The sequence below is a fragment of the Thalassophryne amazonica genome, chromosome 3 (genome assembly GCF_902500255.1).
Source record: "Thalassophryne amazonica chromosome 3, fThaAma1.1, whole genome shotgun sequence".
In the NCBI taxonomy this organism is placed as follows: Eukaryota; Metazoa; Chordata; class Actinopteri; order Batrachoidiformes; family Batrachoididae; genus Thalassophryne; species Thalassophryne amazonica.
In genome coordinates, this window is record NC_047105.1 from 94,743,672 (window position 1) to 94,760,975 (window position 17,304).

The 17,304-nt window shown below is 41.1% G+C and overlaps 1 protein-coding gene across 4 annotated transcripts in view; it reads left to right on the plus strand.

The window, feature by feature from the left end:
• The window catches only part of cast (calpastatin), a 67,245-nt gene extending 50,855 nt beyond the window's left edge, over nucleotides 1-16,390 (plus strand). For 2 of the 4 annotated variants that reach the window (XM_034167122.1, XM_034167125.1), the window contains 12 exons: nucleotides 4,469-4,579; nucleotides 4,660-4,728; nucleotides 4,828-4,911; nucleotides 4,997-5,104; nucleotides 5,203-5,307; nucleotides 9,133-9,225; nucleotides 11,079-11,123; nucleotides 11,202-11,342; nucleotides 12,625-12,711; nucleotides 15,064-15,093; nucleotides 15,369-15,472; nucleotides 15,613-16,390. In XM_034167122.1, the coding sequence (XP_034023013.1) occupies nucleotides 4,469-4,579; nucleotides 4,660-4,728; nucleotides 4,828-4,911; nucleotides 4,997-5,104; nucleotides 5,203-5,307; nucleotides 9,133-9,225; nucleotides 11,079-11,123; nucleotides 11,202-11,342; nucleotides 12,625-12,711; nucleotides 15,064-15,093; nucleotides 15,369-15,464 (969 nt within the window). In that variant the 3' untranslated portion in view covers nucleotides 15,465-15,472; nucleotides 15,613-16,390. The remainder of the gene's footprint in view (nucleotides 1-4,468; nucleotides 4,580-4,659; nucleotides 4,729-4,827; nucleotides 4,912-4,996; nucleotides 5,105-5,202; nucleotides 5,308-9,132; nucleotides 9,226-11,078; nucleotides 11,124-11,201; nucleotides 11,343-12,624; nucleotides 12,712-15,063; nucleotides 15,094-15,368; nucleotides 15,473-15,612) is intronic. The other 2 variants (XM_034167124.1, XM_034167126.1) reach the window with 2 other exon arrangements.
• Nucleotides 16,391-17,304: the final 914 nt, after the last annotated feature.

Here is a 17,304-nt window from a genome sequence, read left to right on the forward strand (position 1 = left end):
GCCATAAAGTAGGAGGTGGTGCTGCATGTATATTGGAGCAGGTAGCCTGATAAATACACCATCAAATCTTCAAATGATACAGCAGTTTTAAGTCTGTTGTTTGGGGGTGTCTGCCCCTCAGTGTACCATGACAAGACTGCCATTTATTTTAAAGCTTGGTGTGACAGTCACCATCCTATTTTTTAATGTTAAAAAGACATAACAGATAATATTTGGTCCCAGGAAGGTAATGGCCCATGATCCATTAATTTTTAATGACAAGGAAATTAAGCAAGTGGACATGTTTAAATATGTGTTTTCAGATGGAGAGTTCATCTCAGATGGTGCACCCACATGGACTTTCTGTGTGGGAAGTTAGTTCAGAGACTGTATTTCCTTTGCAGACTGAGTCTTTTTGGTGTGAGCACTCCTCTCATACTATTATTTTGCTCTGCTGTGCTGGAAAGTATCATCACATACAGCATATCACCATGCTACAACACTTACCGTGCAGTTCAAGTCAAAACAAGTACATGGTAAAAACGGCTATGAAAGTGACAGGCATAAAAGATTACCCCTCCCTTCAGAGCAGCGATGAAGGTTTCACAATTAAGTTGGCACAGAGACTCTTAAATGACCCATCACGCACAGGAAGACCGTACAGCGTAACCAAGTGTAAAACTAATCATCTTAAGCCGTCATTCATCCCAACATCATCACACTACTCAATAAGGAAGAAGGTGCATCTCGATAGGATCTCCCTCTTAATTTGCACTCTCACACTTTTCTGCACTTTTGCACACCCAATTAAACATCACAGGTAGTGTTAACACCTGCTAGGCTCTACAGTGGGCCTGCCACTCCTCCAACGGTGTCCACTAGGCTAACCGTGGAGTTATCAGCCGGGGGACCCCATTCACAGATGTTTCGCCCCTCAGCCCAGAACATCTTATGGTAGCAGGGCAGTGAACAAGGACGTCTCCCAGTCACTCCCCACAGCTAGCCTGTCTCAGGAATTGCTGGCTCCCCATACCTTGTCCCACCTCCTCAACCAGAGTCAAAAGCTTGCTTTCTGTGCTTCCTCTGAAAGCTCCCTGGTAACTTTGTGTAGCTCCTTACCCCTCAGTCCCAGTTCCTTCAGCAGGTAGGTTGTAGCTTTACCCACAAACCCCCTTGTGCAAACCTCCACTGGAGAGAGTCTTGTACTCCATCCACTCTCCCTGCATTCTGCGACCAAGTCAGAGTATTTTCCCTCTTTCATTTGTGCGCTTCCTCTATTTCCTCCTCCCATGGTACAGTTAGCTTGATCAGAACAGCAGTTCTTTTGGATGTGGCCCACAGCAGCACCATATCTGGTTGCAATGTGGTGCTCCAGATCTCCCCTGGGAAATGGAGGTGCCTACCCAGGTCCACCCCAATCTCCAGTCTTCCCCTAATGCCAGGAGCGTGGATGCGGGTCTCTTGTTTGTGGCTGCAGACTCTCCTTCTCTATGGAAATGAATCCACTGATGTCTCCCTGACTGGACCCCCTGACTTGCCTCTTGCCTTTTCTTCTCTGCCACTTCCGCCAGTTTTTGGAGCACTTGATCATGCCACCATCTGAACCGACTAGTGAGGTCTTGCATCCTGCCAGAATGTGACGTAGGGAGGCATTGCCGGTTCTGCAGAGGTTGCAGGCCTGTTCCATGCCCAGCCACTATTGGAGGTTTCGGGGACAGGTCAAGGTATCGTAGCTTGCCCGGATAAGGAAACAGAGTTGGGCCTGTGGCAGTCTCCACATGTCTGCCCAGCTCACCACCGACTCGCCACCCCCTCCCATGTCGTCCAATGACCCTGCTGCCCTTGCGCTCCTGACTTGACCTAGTGTTTTTCTTCTGCCATCCTTGTGAGTTCAGAAACAACGAGGTCCTTCCTCTCCTTGCTGACTGTGGACCACAGGATGGGTGGTTCACCAAATCCTAAACCAGCATGCTTTGTCTGGCCTCTGCCCACCACTTCCTGGTGCTGCAACCTACTCACTGCCTTTTGCCCCTTCATCTCTGTCCTCCATTTCCTCCCCACCGCAACACAAACATTCACATTCACATCCCTCACAACTCATCAGCAGACTCCCTCAGCTCCATCACCAGTCTCGCCTTCTCCTGCCTGTACCCTAAGGTAATGGACTGTAGGGGAAGCTGGAGAGTATTCTTCCCATACAAGCCTGCTGGTGAAAAACATCCTGGTCTTTGGTTCCATCTTGCTCACAGCCGATGAGGTAACATCACACAACTTCAGAGGCCACATTACCCTTGGGTACAAGGTGAAATTAAAGCACCACATCTTGTACTTCCCAGGCAATTGGCTTGCGTTGATCTTTGCCAGACCTGCTGAGAGTTGCTGAAGGATGGTCTTCCCCATATCGTTGTCTGAAAGGCTGCATATATACTGTCTCCCAAGACTTGAGATGGGCCGGTCTGCCAACTGGGGGATGTTTTCTCCGCCGATGGAGAAGAATACCATGTTGTTCCACTCCCCTTTCCACAAAGAGAGACTCCTTGACTTTCCTGCTTTGAATCTCATCCTGGCCCAAGTAACAGTTCCTTCACTCTCTTCTGGAGCTTTCACATGCATGGTGCAGTTTGGAGCAAGCATGTGATGTCATCATGTAACTCCTTAGGTGCTGGGATAACATTTGATCCCAGTCTAAATGACGTTGAAAAAAAAAACACTATTTTAGAGTAAAATCAGCTCTACTGATGTCGCCGACCGAACGATCACACCCACCCCCCACCCCACCCTGCCTCCACGTCAGGTCAGAGCTCAGACCCTCTGTGGACGGACTCTCTTCACCCAAAGTGATCAAATGGATTAATGGGATTATTAGCTATCAGATGACAAGGTAAAACCTCTTAAATCATTCTAAAGTCAGTTTTAAGTAGAAACAAGGCCGTTTTACAAAGGAACAAGGCATTAATCCGTGACACTTTGAAATGACGGACGGTCAGTGAACGCAGTAGCTAGTAGCCTGTGTAGCTGTGGTGCTGTGACCACTTCTTCCACCTTTTCAGATGAAATAATGCTGAATTTATGTGGAAATGATTGCTGTACAAAAGCTTCAGATATCTGTCGCTGAGACAGATGATGACTGTTGTGCAGTTTTAAGCAGAAATGAGGTGTTAATCTGTGAACCGCGGTTAATGATGCATGTGCAGTGAAGGCAGGGCGGACCGTTCGGTCTGTGACACCGTCTAGTCAATGCAAGTGGTTTTACTCCAGTAAGAGTTTATTTTACACTATGTTGAGTTAATTTAGCCTGTGGTAGAGTATTTTTAACTCTATTTAGACTGGGACCAAATATTATCCCAACAAAGTAAATTTTTCTCAGCAAAATTTCCTGTGTGGACTCCTCCCGCCGCCTGCCTTGCTCTGATCAAGACCACCTGAAATGCTGTGATGAAAAGAATGGGAGAAATGGAGCATCCCATTGCAATTCTCACTTCCAGTTGCTGCCATGTGGGGGCAGAATTTGGCAGCATAAAACACATGTACATGTCCTGGAAGTATGTTCCTCACCATAGCCCTGTTGTTCTCTGGGATGTAGAAGGGGTCTAGCACAAATGCTATGAGTTGGTGAGGCACGACCCATATGTGTTGGCCAAGTCCAGCCAAGCTACATGCAGGTCCTTCTTCTCCCTCTTAGCACTGTGGATCTGTTCCCAGATCATGGTGACATGTTCTATGCAGCCTGGAAAACCTACGATCCCGGCCTTTGGGCAGCCGGTATCTATGTAGCCGTTCCCCATCAAATACGAAATCATCCTTCTTGCCATAACTGAAAAGAAACATATAGCCCCTCAACGTTCCGCGGGGTATGCTCCTGAACTGTACAATGATCATGAAGTTCTGCTCTTTTGGGGTGAAGACTTCTACTGCCCTTTGACATGGAATACACTGTCCTGGCTGTCCTCCAGTTTTCCCTGGACTCCAGCTGCCCTATTCACAGTAATCACTGTCTCCACAATTGCGATTAAACATCACAGGTAGGTGTTAACACCTGCTAGGCTCTAAAGTAGGCCTGCCGCACCTCCAACAGTGCCCACTAGGCTAGCTGTGGGGTCATTAGCCGGGGACCACCATTCACAGATGTGTTCGCCCCTTGACCCAGAACATCTCCTGGTGGCAGGGCAGTGACCAAGGATGTCTCCCAGTCATATCATAATTGAATACAATTTCTATAGGGATTTCAAATTCATGCGTGATAGCATTGAGGGTTTTAATTACTTTTTAGCACTCTTTTTAGGCTGTTTTAGCACAGGTTTTTTTTTGTTTGTTTGTTTGAATTATTTTATCTGTCTTTTGTGTTGTCTCTGTCACTTTGAATTGCTCTTTAACTGCTGTAGCACTTTCTGCCAAAGAAAAAAATTGCCTACAGGGACAATAAAATAGATTTGGTTTGATCAAAATTTCTCGTTCTCTGTCTCACATCTTTCCTCCTCTCCTCTTGTAGCCCACTATGGATACTAGTGAAGCTCTGGACATTTTGTCTGAAGGATTTGGAAGTCCCTCTGTTCCTGCTGTTGCGCCTTGTGTTGGCAAACCCTCAGCTCCTTCTGCACCAGTATTTATTACACATCACTACAGCCATAAAATACAAACACTGACATCTTGAAACTTTGCATAATTTGGGTTATGTTGCAGACTATGGACTTCTCCATAAGTCCTAAAGTGGCTGCAGGTTCTGCTCCAGCTAAAAGTGAAAAACCACCAGTACTTTGGATTCATCACAGATCTCTGAGCATGATACTACAAAATCTGATATTATTCAGAGGAGGTGGGTCTAATATAATCTCTGTATGTATGATGCAGGCAATGGACTTCTCCATAACTCCCACTGTGTGTACTGGCCCCCCTGCTGATGTCACAGCAATAACAATCACTGCTCCAGCTAAGGTAACACGATGTATATTTTCATCTGGGGATTTCTTGCTTGGAGACTGACTCAGCCATTTAACTCTCTTGACTTTTTCTTCTTCAGCCTTCTGCAGATGTGGCCATCGATACCTTGGCTGGAGACTTGGTTATGTCTGCAGTTGCTCCAGCAGTGAAGTCTGCTGCTTATACTTCCTCAGAAACACCTCTGCAGGCAAAAACACAAGTGCATCCACAGCATTTTTCGTGTACTCACATTTCTGAAGGCCTAATGTCATATTCATTTATCTGTGTCTATGTATGGATAAACAGCTTGCAGCAGGAGCAGACAGTGCTCTTGACGTTCTGTCAGACGCCTTGATGGACACCACTCCCATTCCTAAACCCCCTCAAATTTCAGAAAAAGACATTGTCAAGGTACAGTAATGCTATCTGCTTTAATGGGGCCCACAGACCCGCAGGCACGTCCAGGTCATTTTACCATATCTTCCGTAGTCCCCCTTTTAAGGTACTTGCATATAGTATAATGCTCATGTGTTGCATATCAAAATGTTCAAAGCAATCTCAGCTTTCTGATTGTGGACATATATTTGCCTAGAACACTGTGAAAAAGATGCAATTTGGCTCTAAAACTAAATTAAATCATTAGAAATTATTTAAATCTTTAGTGAATATACATCTTTATTCACATGGACAATTTGTTTTAGTATGAGAAATAGGTTTACCAAAGACTTTAGGTCACAAAAGTAGTGTAATATGTGAAAAATATTTTAGATCAATGTGTAATGTCTAAAATTAAAAAATGTGCAGCGCAGTAGCTCTGCCTGCTGGAGAATATATGGGATGTAGCTGGTACATTGCACTAGAGTATATCTGTAAAATAAAATCACTTACCGGTCTTAGTTGGATGTCTTCTTTTCAAATAAATTGTTATTGTATGAAATTAAATCCTCAGTGATGGAAACTCTGGCAACTACATTGGTAAATTGTTGCATGCCACTCCAGAAATAATAATCTGTCCGCGTGTGCTTTTCCATGATGATTTTCTTTGTGCTGAGGAATAAATAACTGTTTTCGGGTTGGTGGGATGGTTCTTGTTGATTTTCTGAGCATTTCCTGGCATATTTCACTGAGAACCCCAGACTGACACATTGCAGCCAGTTGTAAGCAAAGAGAGGCAGTGATGTCACTGGATCCTCTGATCTTCTCTGGCTTATAGGATTGGCAGTGACAGAGCATCTTGATGGACAATGGAAACTACAGTGAAGAAGTTCTAGTTTCATTAAGTGGTTGAACTAAGTCTGTGATGTTCGTCACTAACTTATTGATAGAAATGTGATGAAAAGCTGATTTGGACCCTCTGCCGTGGATCCCAGAGGGTTAAGAGCACAGTGAAGAGTTGGATGTTGTCTGACTTCCCCTTGCTAAACTGATGACAATAGAATAACAGTTGTTGGACCTGCTGGGTTGACATGTATAAGATAATGTTACGGTCTCTGGGTGACTGTGTGGTTCTACTAACTTACAAATTGTGTGATTTATTTATTTATTTTCTGTGGCTGTCAAACATGTGACTGAGCTTTGTCTTTGTTGTTGTAGAAATACAGAAATTTAGTGCAGTGCATATAATTCATATTTCTGTGTAGTCTTTGTGTAGTGTGTTTTGATCAGTGTTGTATAGTAACGAAGTAAAAGTACTTCACTACTGTACTTAAGTACGTTTTGGGAGACTTTGTACTTTACTTGGGTTTTTTTAATTCAGCTTACTTTCACTTTTACTTAACTACATTTCTGACCTTAATTGCATACTTCTACTCCGATACATTTTCTATTCGCCATGCCGTTACTCGTTACAAAAAAAAACAAAAAACAAAAAAACAAACACGAAAAAAGTCGTGTTTTCACCCAGAGACACCACTGATTACTAGTGACTGCAACGAAGTCAGGCTTTTTGCAGTTGCGCACTTGGGGGTGTTTGTCAGGAAAATGATCATTTCTCTACATTGATTACAGACCTGCAGCAGGTCTGTAATCAACTTTTCTGCAGCGCGGCTTTGCTTTGAACCTTGAACCAATCGAAACAGTGATTCGCAGGTCAAAGCAGTGCTTTGATCTACGATTCGTGGATTTTATTTCGCTTTATCCTCATTTTTCCCCGCTAAACCCTGAAGAGCATATGTCTGTGAGTAATATTTAATATTTTTATGTTAAACCGACCTGTTATGGTCTTCTGAAACAGTTGATAGATGTATTTTATAACTTAAAAACGGGACCGATGCTAACGCATTAGCATGTCTATGGCGTTTTGTTAAAGTTAGCATTAAGCTGTTCACATCAGCACATTTGTGTTGATTTGTTTTCTGTATAATTAATGGCTCAGTGTTTGTTGTTGTAAAAGAGTCAAGTTGTAATTTTTTTAAATTTATTTTTATTCATATATTATAACAGCAACAATAATAGTCTACATAATAGACAATAATAGTCAATAATAATAGACTAATAATGTTACAATACAATTTTAGAGAAAGAGACAAAAAACGTAATGAAACAAAACACAACAGAAAAGATAAAACCATGTAACAATGAAAATAAATAAATACATATAGAAATAAATAACTGTTTCCTGTGAACACCTGGTGAGTAGCCTGCTCTTGTTTAGGTTTTGAAAGCTTGTTTTTGAAGTGTTTTTGTGTGATGTGCACAATTTTCAGTATTTTGACTAATACTACCAGTCATTTACAAGCCTAGATAAACTTTTATTTAAAAAAATCAGTCCGTTTTTGATTATTAACGTTTAGTTGTACTTTTACTTTCAGTACTTGAGTAAATTTAGTTGTACATTACTTGTCATACTTAAGTACTTGAGGTTTCTTCCTCAGAGGGAGTTTTTCCTTACCACTGTTGCTGTGGGGGTTGGTAAGGTTAGACCTTACCTGTGTAACGCTGTTGTGATTTGGCACTATATAAATGAAAATAAATTGAAAAAATACGAGTACAATAAATACTAGATACTTTAAAACTTTTACTTGAGTAGCATTTCAGTCAGTGACTTGAACTTATACCAAAATCACTTTTTTAATGGGTATCTGTACTTTTACTTCAGTGTGATTTTCCAGTACTTTATACAACACTGGTTTTGATTTTAGCGGCGCCAATCAAAAGCATAAAAACTCTTCATGATTCCAAATGCAGCTGCTTAAATTTTGACAGGAACTAGAAAATTTGTTCATATTACCCCATGTTGGCTTCTCTTCACTAGTTACCTGATGCAAAGGCTAGGTTTCATGGTTCTACTGTTGGTTGTGTGAGCTGGTTGAGGCGTATGTGCCAGAACAGACGGTTTGATATCGCCGGCCTGTTGTGTGTTCCTAAGGCACCCTGCTCAGCGTGCCGCTCTCATTGGACTGGCATCTCTGCTATTTTGCCGTTGTGGGATAGCTCGCACCCACAGATTGAGCTCGCCGGACTACTTTCGCCACCCTGCTCAGTGTGCTGCTCTCGTTGGAGCGACAACACACAATATGTGTCTCTTTGTCCCAGATAGATCTCTTTCAGTGCAGCTTCTTGTTCTGACTTTAACATGAAGTTAACACCCAAGTCTTTCATCGCCAACTGTAAATGGTCATCAAAACATTCCAGTTGTATCTTTCTGAATTCTTCTGCTTCAAACTCCATCGTGTCAGTGTTTACAATGTGCGTGAGCAATAACAGGTGAAGTTGCTCATAAATTTTGTTTCTTAAATATTTATTACGGCCATTCGTAAAACTTCAGTTATCGTTATAATTTTATTACTAGTACATTTTAGAATTAATGTAGATGAGATATACTCATTATCAGTTATCTGGGAACTACTTTTTGCGCAGGAATTCATCAAGCATGTCGGCCGCGGGTGCGTACTAACACAGAACACTCAGAAACTGGAGAGTTGTTTGGCCATGACAAGAGCGTCCACTTTTAGCTTGTCACAAGCTAAGCTAGTGGCGCTCGTGAGAGTGTGTTCCTAAGGTTATGAAGGTGACAGCAGGTGGTTGAGGTGGTTCATGTTCCAGTTCTGTTGGAATATTCAAAGCCAGACTGAAAACTCACAAGATTTTCTGTTGTATATAATCAGAGTGTGTAAATTATCATTTTTTGATTTCAGAGGAAAGTTTTTATTACAAAAAATAATAATAAACGTATTAAAAACAGAATACTTTCAGCTTCAGCAACCAATGACGCTGTAATTTCCGTGACTGTTGCAGGAGAAGGAGGCAGTCGAAGAGAAGATCGTGAAGATGGGAGAGAGAGACGACACGCTGCCACCAGAATTTCGGCCCACGGAGGAAGATCTAAAGGTAGGCTGACTGCTATATTCCTACACTATAAATACTGCCTGTACTTACAACAAGTAATTGACTATTTCAAGTGATTATCACATGTTACACATTAGGATAGGGAAACAGCTGTTTCATACTAGAACTAAATCCTAAATACCAGGTACGGGGTACCTGTGTTGGATGAATTTCTCTTTTGCTTACGACCTTCTAAATGCTTTAGACTTTTATTATTCAAAGGCTACAGATCTGCAAGGATGTACAGTCAACGTCTGCAGTAATTAAACAGTTACAATTTTACACCACCATGGTGGAATCAAAATAAAAAACAAGATGTTCTCTTGGTGTAGACTTTTTGCACTAATTCAATGGGTTAAACAAACAGTCATTTTCATCCTTTAAGAATTATTCAAAAGCAATAATTCTTAAAGGATGAAAATTTTAAGGATGAAAGGATGAAGGATTTTTTAGGATGAAAACTTTTTTAATATAGAAATCTGTTTTTTACAGTGCAGTTATTTTTAGAAAAGAAGTTTTCCAGTTCAAGACCACCCCACTGTCAATGTAGCATGGAGTTATATCAGGAAGGGTATTCGGTGTAAAACCTGTGCCAAATCCACATGCAGATCCATATCTGATCTGCTGTGGTGACCCAAAGGTGCAAAAAAAAAAAGTGGGTGAGGGGAGATGATGAAAGAAGTTATTTCTTCCATTTGTTCAGTCCATTGGTGTAAACAGGAGAGCAGGGAGTCTCGAGGTCTCTGAACTCTGGCTCTGACCTGGTTTTATCTCTTCATAAATGGTCTTCTACTTGGGAAATATTAAAGAAAAAAAGCATGCTGATTTCAGAAGTGCCTTTATTTGTTTATTTATTTTGCCATGGCTGTAAAAGTAAGTATTTGTACTAAACAGAATCCTCATAATTCAATTGTCCAATTACTTAAGGGCTTTAAAATGGGAGGAAATGTCTACAGCAATGGCTGCAATTCCTAAAGCCCCTCTCACACTGGGCCAATGTAGAGTTGCATAATGCGGCATACAGAATACGCCAAGCTTATGCAGCCCTATGTGGCAATACGCTGAGGGACGCAAAGGGCTCCATGAAATGGATGCAAAAAATTAAACATGTTTAGTTATTAAACATGTTTAATTTTTTGCAGACTTTTGGCACAGAGCACTGGACGCAGTGCTCTACACTAAGCTTCCCCCTGCGTGCAACGTACCCAGCCATCCCTGCGTAATAGATATGCAGCACTAGATACTAGATATGCAGACCTGATGTGAAAGGGGCTTAAACAGTTAATGTGATCATCTTCAACTCCTTGAAATGGAGCAAACAATGTATCTAATTTTCTGTTTTGTCCAACTCAGCAGTTTGGAGCCAATAGGGAATAAACATGGTGAAAACATTGTGTGTTACTCACGGTTAAGGGTAAGGTTAGACCTTAACCCTGTGAAGGTCCTGGTGGTGATTTATATTGTGATTTGGCACTATATAAATAAATTGAATTGAAGGATAAAGTGGTTCCATTTTGCTGAAAATTGATCAAATACACACGATATTCCTGAAACACAATTAATTTGAATGAATCAACATCAGACATATATGTTGGACTCTCTGGGTGTCACTTCATAGTCATAGTCAGTTTTAAAGGTGTAATAAATAAAGAGGACAACATGACCCTTTCATATTTCATTGGCAGAAAAATAGATCAAATCTGCCTACATTTTTCTGAATATGTAAATGTGTGATTTACAGTTGCGTGTCATTGAGGGTTTTTTCTAGTAACTATGTGGTGTTAAATGTCATTTAATTGTATTTATTTAATTATTGCTTTAATGTGTATTTAATGTACATTTCTTTAATTTCATAGAAAATGGCTGAAGCAAAGGCCAAGGCAGCTGCAGCACCAAAGGAGGTGAGATGTGTTCATAACACAGCAGTCAGAAAAGCACCGTGAGATCACACACACGGTTGTTCTGTGTTTGTCCTGTAGAACCCGATGGGTGATGCTGCGGCCTTGGACCTGCTGTCCAGTGACTTTGCTGCTGCTCCAGCGCCCACTGCACCAACTGCTCCATGTGCAACAGCCACAACACAGGTCGTCCATCCTGTGCTGGACACTGAGGCCGCCAAGGTAGCACAGGACCTAACAAAATCCCTGAATACACCATTAAAGTAATGATATGTGAGGTGGTTGTGGTACAGTATGCCCATTACTGTCACAGTGTTAGAAATCATTACAGTGGCTCACAAGCAGTAAACAAAGTCAACATTAAGGGGAATCTACAAAATTGAAGAACATGACAGTTTATATGAGGGATGCTTACTGAACACCAGGTGACCTAGTAGAGTGTTATGATTGATTGACATCCTGATGAGAAGTGACAAATAGATTACATTATCTGTTTAACCATGTAGCAGTGTTTATTTGTTTTCCAGCGAAAACGTGCCAGGAGGTCACTGCTAGTGGTGGCTGGTATTAATTGATTTTTAAGAGGGTGCATGTCACTTCTTCATGAAGGAGGATTTCACTAGGTGTACCTAATATCCTGGCAACTGGGTGCCTATGTGTAGCCAAATACAGTAACCCTCACTAACTCTCTCACGAACTCATGCATGCACGTCACCTGTCATCGGATGACAGTAATTAATGTATTTAATAATCATGCTGTAGAGCCACTACAAATTTCAATTGATTTTCATTTATATAGCGCCAAATCACAACAGAGTTGCTTCAAGGCTCTTCACACAAGTAAGGTCTAACCTTGCCAACTGTAAACTGTTCAGGTGACCTTTCAGAGTGCGTTGTTATCACGCTTAGTCTCTATATGTGGCGCCGTCAGCATGACCTAAAAGGCTGTCAACTAAGGAGGAAGCCATATTGCTAAAATCCACAGTTTCTTAATTCCTGGGTCTTAATTTGTGTCTCCTTCAGGAGTTACTGTAAAGTGTGTATAGCATCAAGCTTCTTAGTTTTTTATTTTCAATAATAGATTGTACAGATTCATGTTGATATGACTAAGGCTTTTTGAATTTGTTACCTGATCTCAAACCTGACCTGTGGAAGCCTTGATCATTTAAAAAAATGTTCTTCCTCCTTTTAAAAACAGTAAGGCACTAGTTCTACAGCTACACATTCCCCAGTAAACCTCTAATTATAACAAATAGCCTTTCAAAAGCTTTTAAGATAAATTAAATATACCAAATATTCAAGGCTGTTTAACGACATGGCTATCTTGGTGTATATAAACTGTAGACTCGCTGAAAATCTGATATGGTTAATAAAAATTGAAATCTATTCTGAAATGATCATTTTTAAATACTTCACATGAAAACGATGGACATTGTGAAACTGTAAAATGGCCCATGCCATGCTTCTGATTATTTACTGATCATTTGTGGTTTTCTTTTTGTAGCCAATGGCGAGATCTGTCCTCGACTCTTTGGCGAACACTCTGCCTCCAGGCCCAATAGAGGGCAAATCCAAGGAAGAAAAATCAAAGGTAAGGGGGAAAAGGTCAATGTACAATGTTGTCAGTTGATATTAATGGTAAATATAGGGGTGGACGCCTTGCAATTTGTGCATTGGTTAAATAGCACTCTGCTTGAGAAATTATTTAAAATTAATTATAACTTTTAACAACCTTGCAGAGTGGTTAGCACAGAACAAATGAAAGAGTAATAATGATAATATTGAAATCCAAAATAATAATAGTTTAGCTTGGATCTTATTGTATATACAACCCCTGGCAAAAATGATGGAATCACCGGCCTCAGAGGATGTTCATTCAGTTGTTTAATTTTGTAGAAAAAAAGCAGATCACAGACATGACACAAAACTAAAGTCATTTCAAATGGCAACTTTCTGGCTTTAAGAAACACTATAAGAAATCAAGAAAAAAAGATTGTGGCAGTCAGTAATGGTTACTTTTTTAGACCAAGCAGAGGAAAAAAATATGGAATCACTCAATTCTGAGGAAAAATTATGGAATCACCCTGTAAATTTTCATCCCCAAAACTAACACCTGCGTCATATCAGATCTGCTCGTTAGTCTGCATCTAAAAAGGAGTGAACACACCTTGGAGAGCTGTTGCACCAAGTGGACTGACATGAATCATGGCTCCAACACGAGAGATGTCAATTGAAACAAAGGAGAGGATTATCAAACTCTTAAAAGAGAGTAAATCATCACGCAATGTTGCAAAAGATGTTGGTTGTTCACAGTCAGCTGTGTCTAAACTCTGGACCAAATACAAACAACATGGGAAGGTTGTTAAAGGCAAACATACTGGTAGACCAAGGAAGACATCAAAGCGTCAAGACAGAAAACTTAAAGCAATATGTCTCAAAAATCCATAAAATGTACAACAAAACAAATGAGGAACGAATGGGAGGAAACTGGAGTCAACGTCTGTGACCGAACTGTAAGAAACCGCCTAAAGGAAATGGGATTTACATACAGAAAAGCTAAACGAAAGGCATCATTAACACCTAAACAGAAAAAAACAAGGTTACAGTGGGCTAAGGAAAAGCAGTTGTGGACTGTGGATGACTGGATGAAAGTCATATTCATTGATGAATCTCGAATCTGCATTGGGCAAGGTGATGATGCTGGAACTTTTGTTTGGTGCCTTTCCAATGAGATTTATAAAGATGACTGCCTGAAGAGAACATGTAAATTTCCACAGTCATTGATGATATGGGGCTGCATGTCAGGTAAAGGCACTGGGGAGATGGTTGTCATTACATCATCAATAAATGCACAAGTTTATGTTGATATTTTGGACAATTGAAAGGAGGTTTGGGGATGATGAAATCATTTTTCAAGATGATAATGCATCTTGCCATAGAGCAAAAACTGCAAAAACATGCCTTGCAAAAAGACACATAGGGTCAATGTCAATGAGCAGATCTGATTTGATGCAGGTGTTAATTTGGGGGATGAAAATTTACAGGGTGATTCCATAATTTTTTCCTCAGAATTGAGTGATTCCATCCTCTGAGGCCGGTGATTCCATAATTTTTGCCAGGGGTTGTAGTGAGAATGTTGTTGGAAACTGTCAGTGTTTACTTTTTGGCATCCACAATTGTGGGGCAAAAATTATTTACTTTCAAACAGAAGAGAATGGATACTTCTGCCAAGACCCCACCGACCCCTTAATTTAATTTGTCTTTTGCTCAAATGTAAGACTGTTTGCTGACTTTTGACGCTGATTGATTTGATCCTGTAATCCTCTGAGCCTAGCCAGCCTCTTTAATGCTGATGTAGATCATGATCGCTCACCTTTTGCCTGTTTTCTTTTGCCTGTGATACTGATTGTTGATCTTTGATCCTGTAATCAGGATCAAAGGAATCTAAATCATATGCCAAAGCTCACAGAACAAACACTAAGTTGGATTTGTATTATTTGAATAAATTCTGCCTTAAGCACAATTTTTATGCCGGATACCCTTCCTGATGCAACTCCATATTATATGAAGAATGGGCAGGGGTGGTCTTGAACTAGGAACTTTCCACACTTGGAACAAGAGCACTAACCCCTTGGCCATCACCCCTGCCTCTGGGAGCTCTGTTACTGTGATTCTGAGGAATCCTGATGACAGACAGCAATGAAAGCACAGCAGCCTGTGTAGAGGTAAAGATACAACAGGTTCAATATTCCACAAGAATCTAGAGCTGGAAAGATTCTGACACCTGCTGATTAAATGTGCCATTAATCGAAGTTTTTAACTGTTGTTATTCATGGTCTACAGTTTGCAGCGCCCTCTATAGGTGCCTTTCAGTCATCTGTGGTCCCCCTTCCCTGATTATTTGGAACTATCGAGTCTAACCACAGTGTGAACTTTGTTACAGGGCAAGAGCAAGTCAAAGACAAAGTCTAAAGTAAGCACGTTGCCTGCTGCATGAGGGATTCAGTTACGCATCATTTTAGACCAATAACTCGCTGCGCTTATAACTGAGCCCAAGCCCAAAAACAAACAAAAAATAAAGCTTTCTATTAAAAATAGCAGGCCTTTCTGCTGCTTGTGTCTGCACTCAGCTGCATGTCATGTGCTCTTGCTGCCGCCCTTAAAGTAAACTAATGTGATTAATTGCACTTAGTCTGTTCTGTTCAAAAGTGTTTCTTGTTGTATTTTGAATTACCTTTTGCATTTCAGAAACACCATGCAGAAGAGTCGCCTGCTAAAGAGCAGCCTTCTGCTCCGCTAAAATCAGACGTCGTGTCAGCATCTAAGAAGGGAGCCAAACACTGAAGTTCTCGGTAACACTTTAAATTTGTCCCTCAAGCAACACAAGTATATTTTTCAACTTTATTCAACACACCTACAACTTTTCACTCATCACTGAATGTGTTTGTTTTTTGTTTGGTTTTATCCTTGCTCTCTCTCTCTCTTTCTTCAGGATGGCCCTGCAGTTTGTCCTCCCAGCCACTGGGGTGCATCACTGAGGGGAGCTGCTTTTGATTGTAATTCTATTTTTCTAAAATCATCAAGAATGTTAACTGGAGGAAAGAGAAATGTAAACAGGTCGCGTGTAGCACTGTAGTTCCTCTGTTTTTTTACATGCAGTTGAGAATGGAAAGCTTTTTGTGTTTTCAAGATGTAGAGCAAAGAGACAAACTATGGTCAGGGCATCGGGTTTGGTGCAACAAACATGTAAATCCTTCTTCAGGGTTTCTGCTTGGTGTCATGTTTAGGGAAGGAAGTTGTTGCATGTCAGTTTGCATGGGAGCCGTACATCAGGAGTGTACAGTATTGGCATGTTTATGCAATCTTGAGTTCTACAGAAATGCCAAGTTTTCTTTCAGATGCCATTAAGACACTAGTGTATAGCTTAGTCTGCTTCTGTCAAGGATGACGCGTGGTTTGCACGACGTGGAGGTGTTCTGTATTTGACAACTTCATGCAGATGCCATCTTTTTTTGGGGGATGAGGGGATATTTTTAACCAAGAAGGAAAAAAAAAGCCTTGTTTGTATACTGTTAAAAAATATATTTTTTTGGTCATTGTAAGAGGAACACTGAGTAATTTACCGTCCTTAAAGGCTGTCGCTTTCAACTATAAAGTCGGAATTAAACATGCTTTTCCACAAGGTCTTCATGTAAAAGGATTTGTGTGGGTGTGATGAGAGGTATTTTCGATGTGGGAGTACTAATTAAATAAAGAATGGAAAATTGAAATGTAGTTGTATCATTGGTCTCACTTTTATCCTATGAAAGGTAATTTTATGATTTTTTATTTTTGATATTGTTTTGTAGATAACTTTATATTCAAAACATTAGATGAATATAAAAGAAAAGAAAACATAAATAGATCACCACGCAGCATAGCAAAACTGAACATTTGCATACAATTTCCATCCCCTCACAGATATTGTTAGAACTTTTTCATTTAATTTAACCAGGATATTGATTAGTTAACCAGGTTTTCATCAATTTCCCTGGTGGAAGTCATTGAGGTAGTCAAACAACTCTGCAGTGGCAAGGCCCCGGGGGTTTATGAGATCCATCCAGAAATGCTGAAGGCTCTGGGTGTGGAGGGATTGTCTTGGAAGAAACGTCTCTTCAACATTGTGTTGAGGTCTGGGACAGTGCCTAAGGAGTGGCAAACTGGGGTGGTGGTCCCCATATTTAAAAAGGGGACCAGAGAGTGTGTGCCAACTACAGGGGCATCACACTACTCAGCCTCCCTGGTAAAGTCTACTCCAGGGTGCTGGAAAGGAGGGTTTGGCCGATAGTCAAACATCTGATTGAAGAGGAACAATGCGGGTTCTGTCCTGGTTGTGGAACAACTGACCAGCTCTTTACTCTCACAAGGATCCTGGAGGGTGCCTGGGAGTATGCCCGCCCAGTCTACATGTGTTTTGTGGACTTGGAGAAGGTGTATGATCGGGTACCCCGGGAAATATTGTGGGAGGTGCTGCGGGGGTATGGAGTGAGGGGGTTCCTTCTCAGGGCCATCCAATCTATGTACTCGCAAAGCGAGAGCTGTGTTCGGGTGCTGGGCAGTAAGTCGGACACACGCGCCTCACAGTGGACAGGTGTTAGTCCATGCCTGTCCAAACACAGTCGGTGTTGTGTAGCTGGAATGTCCA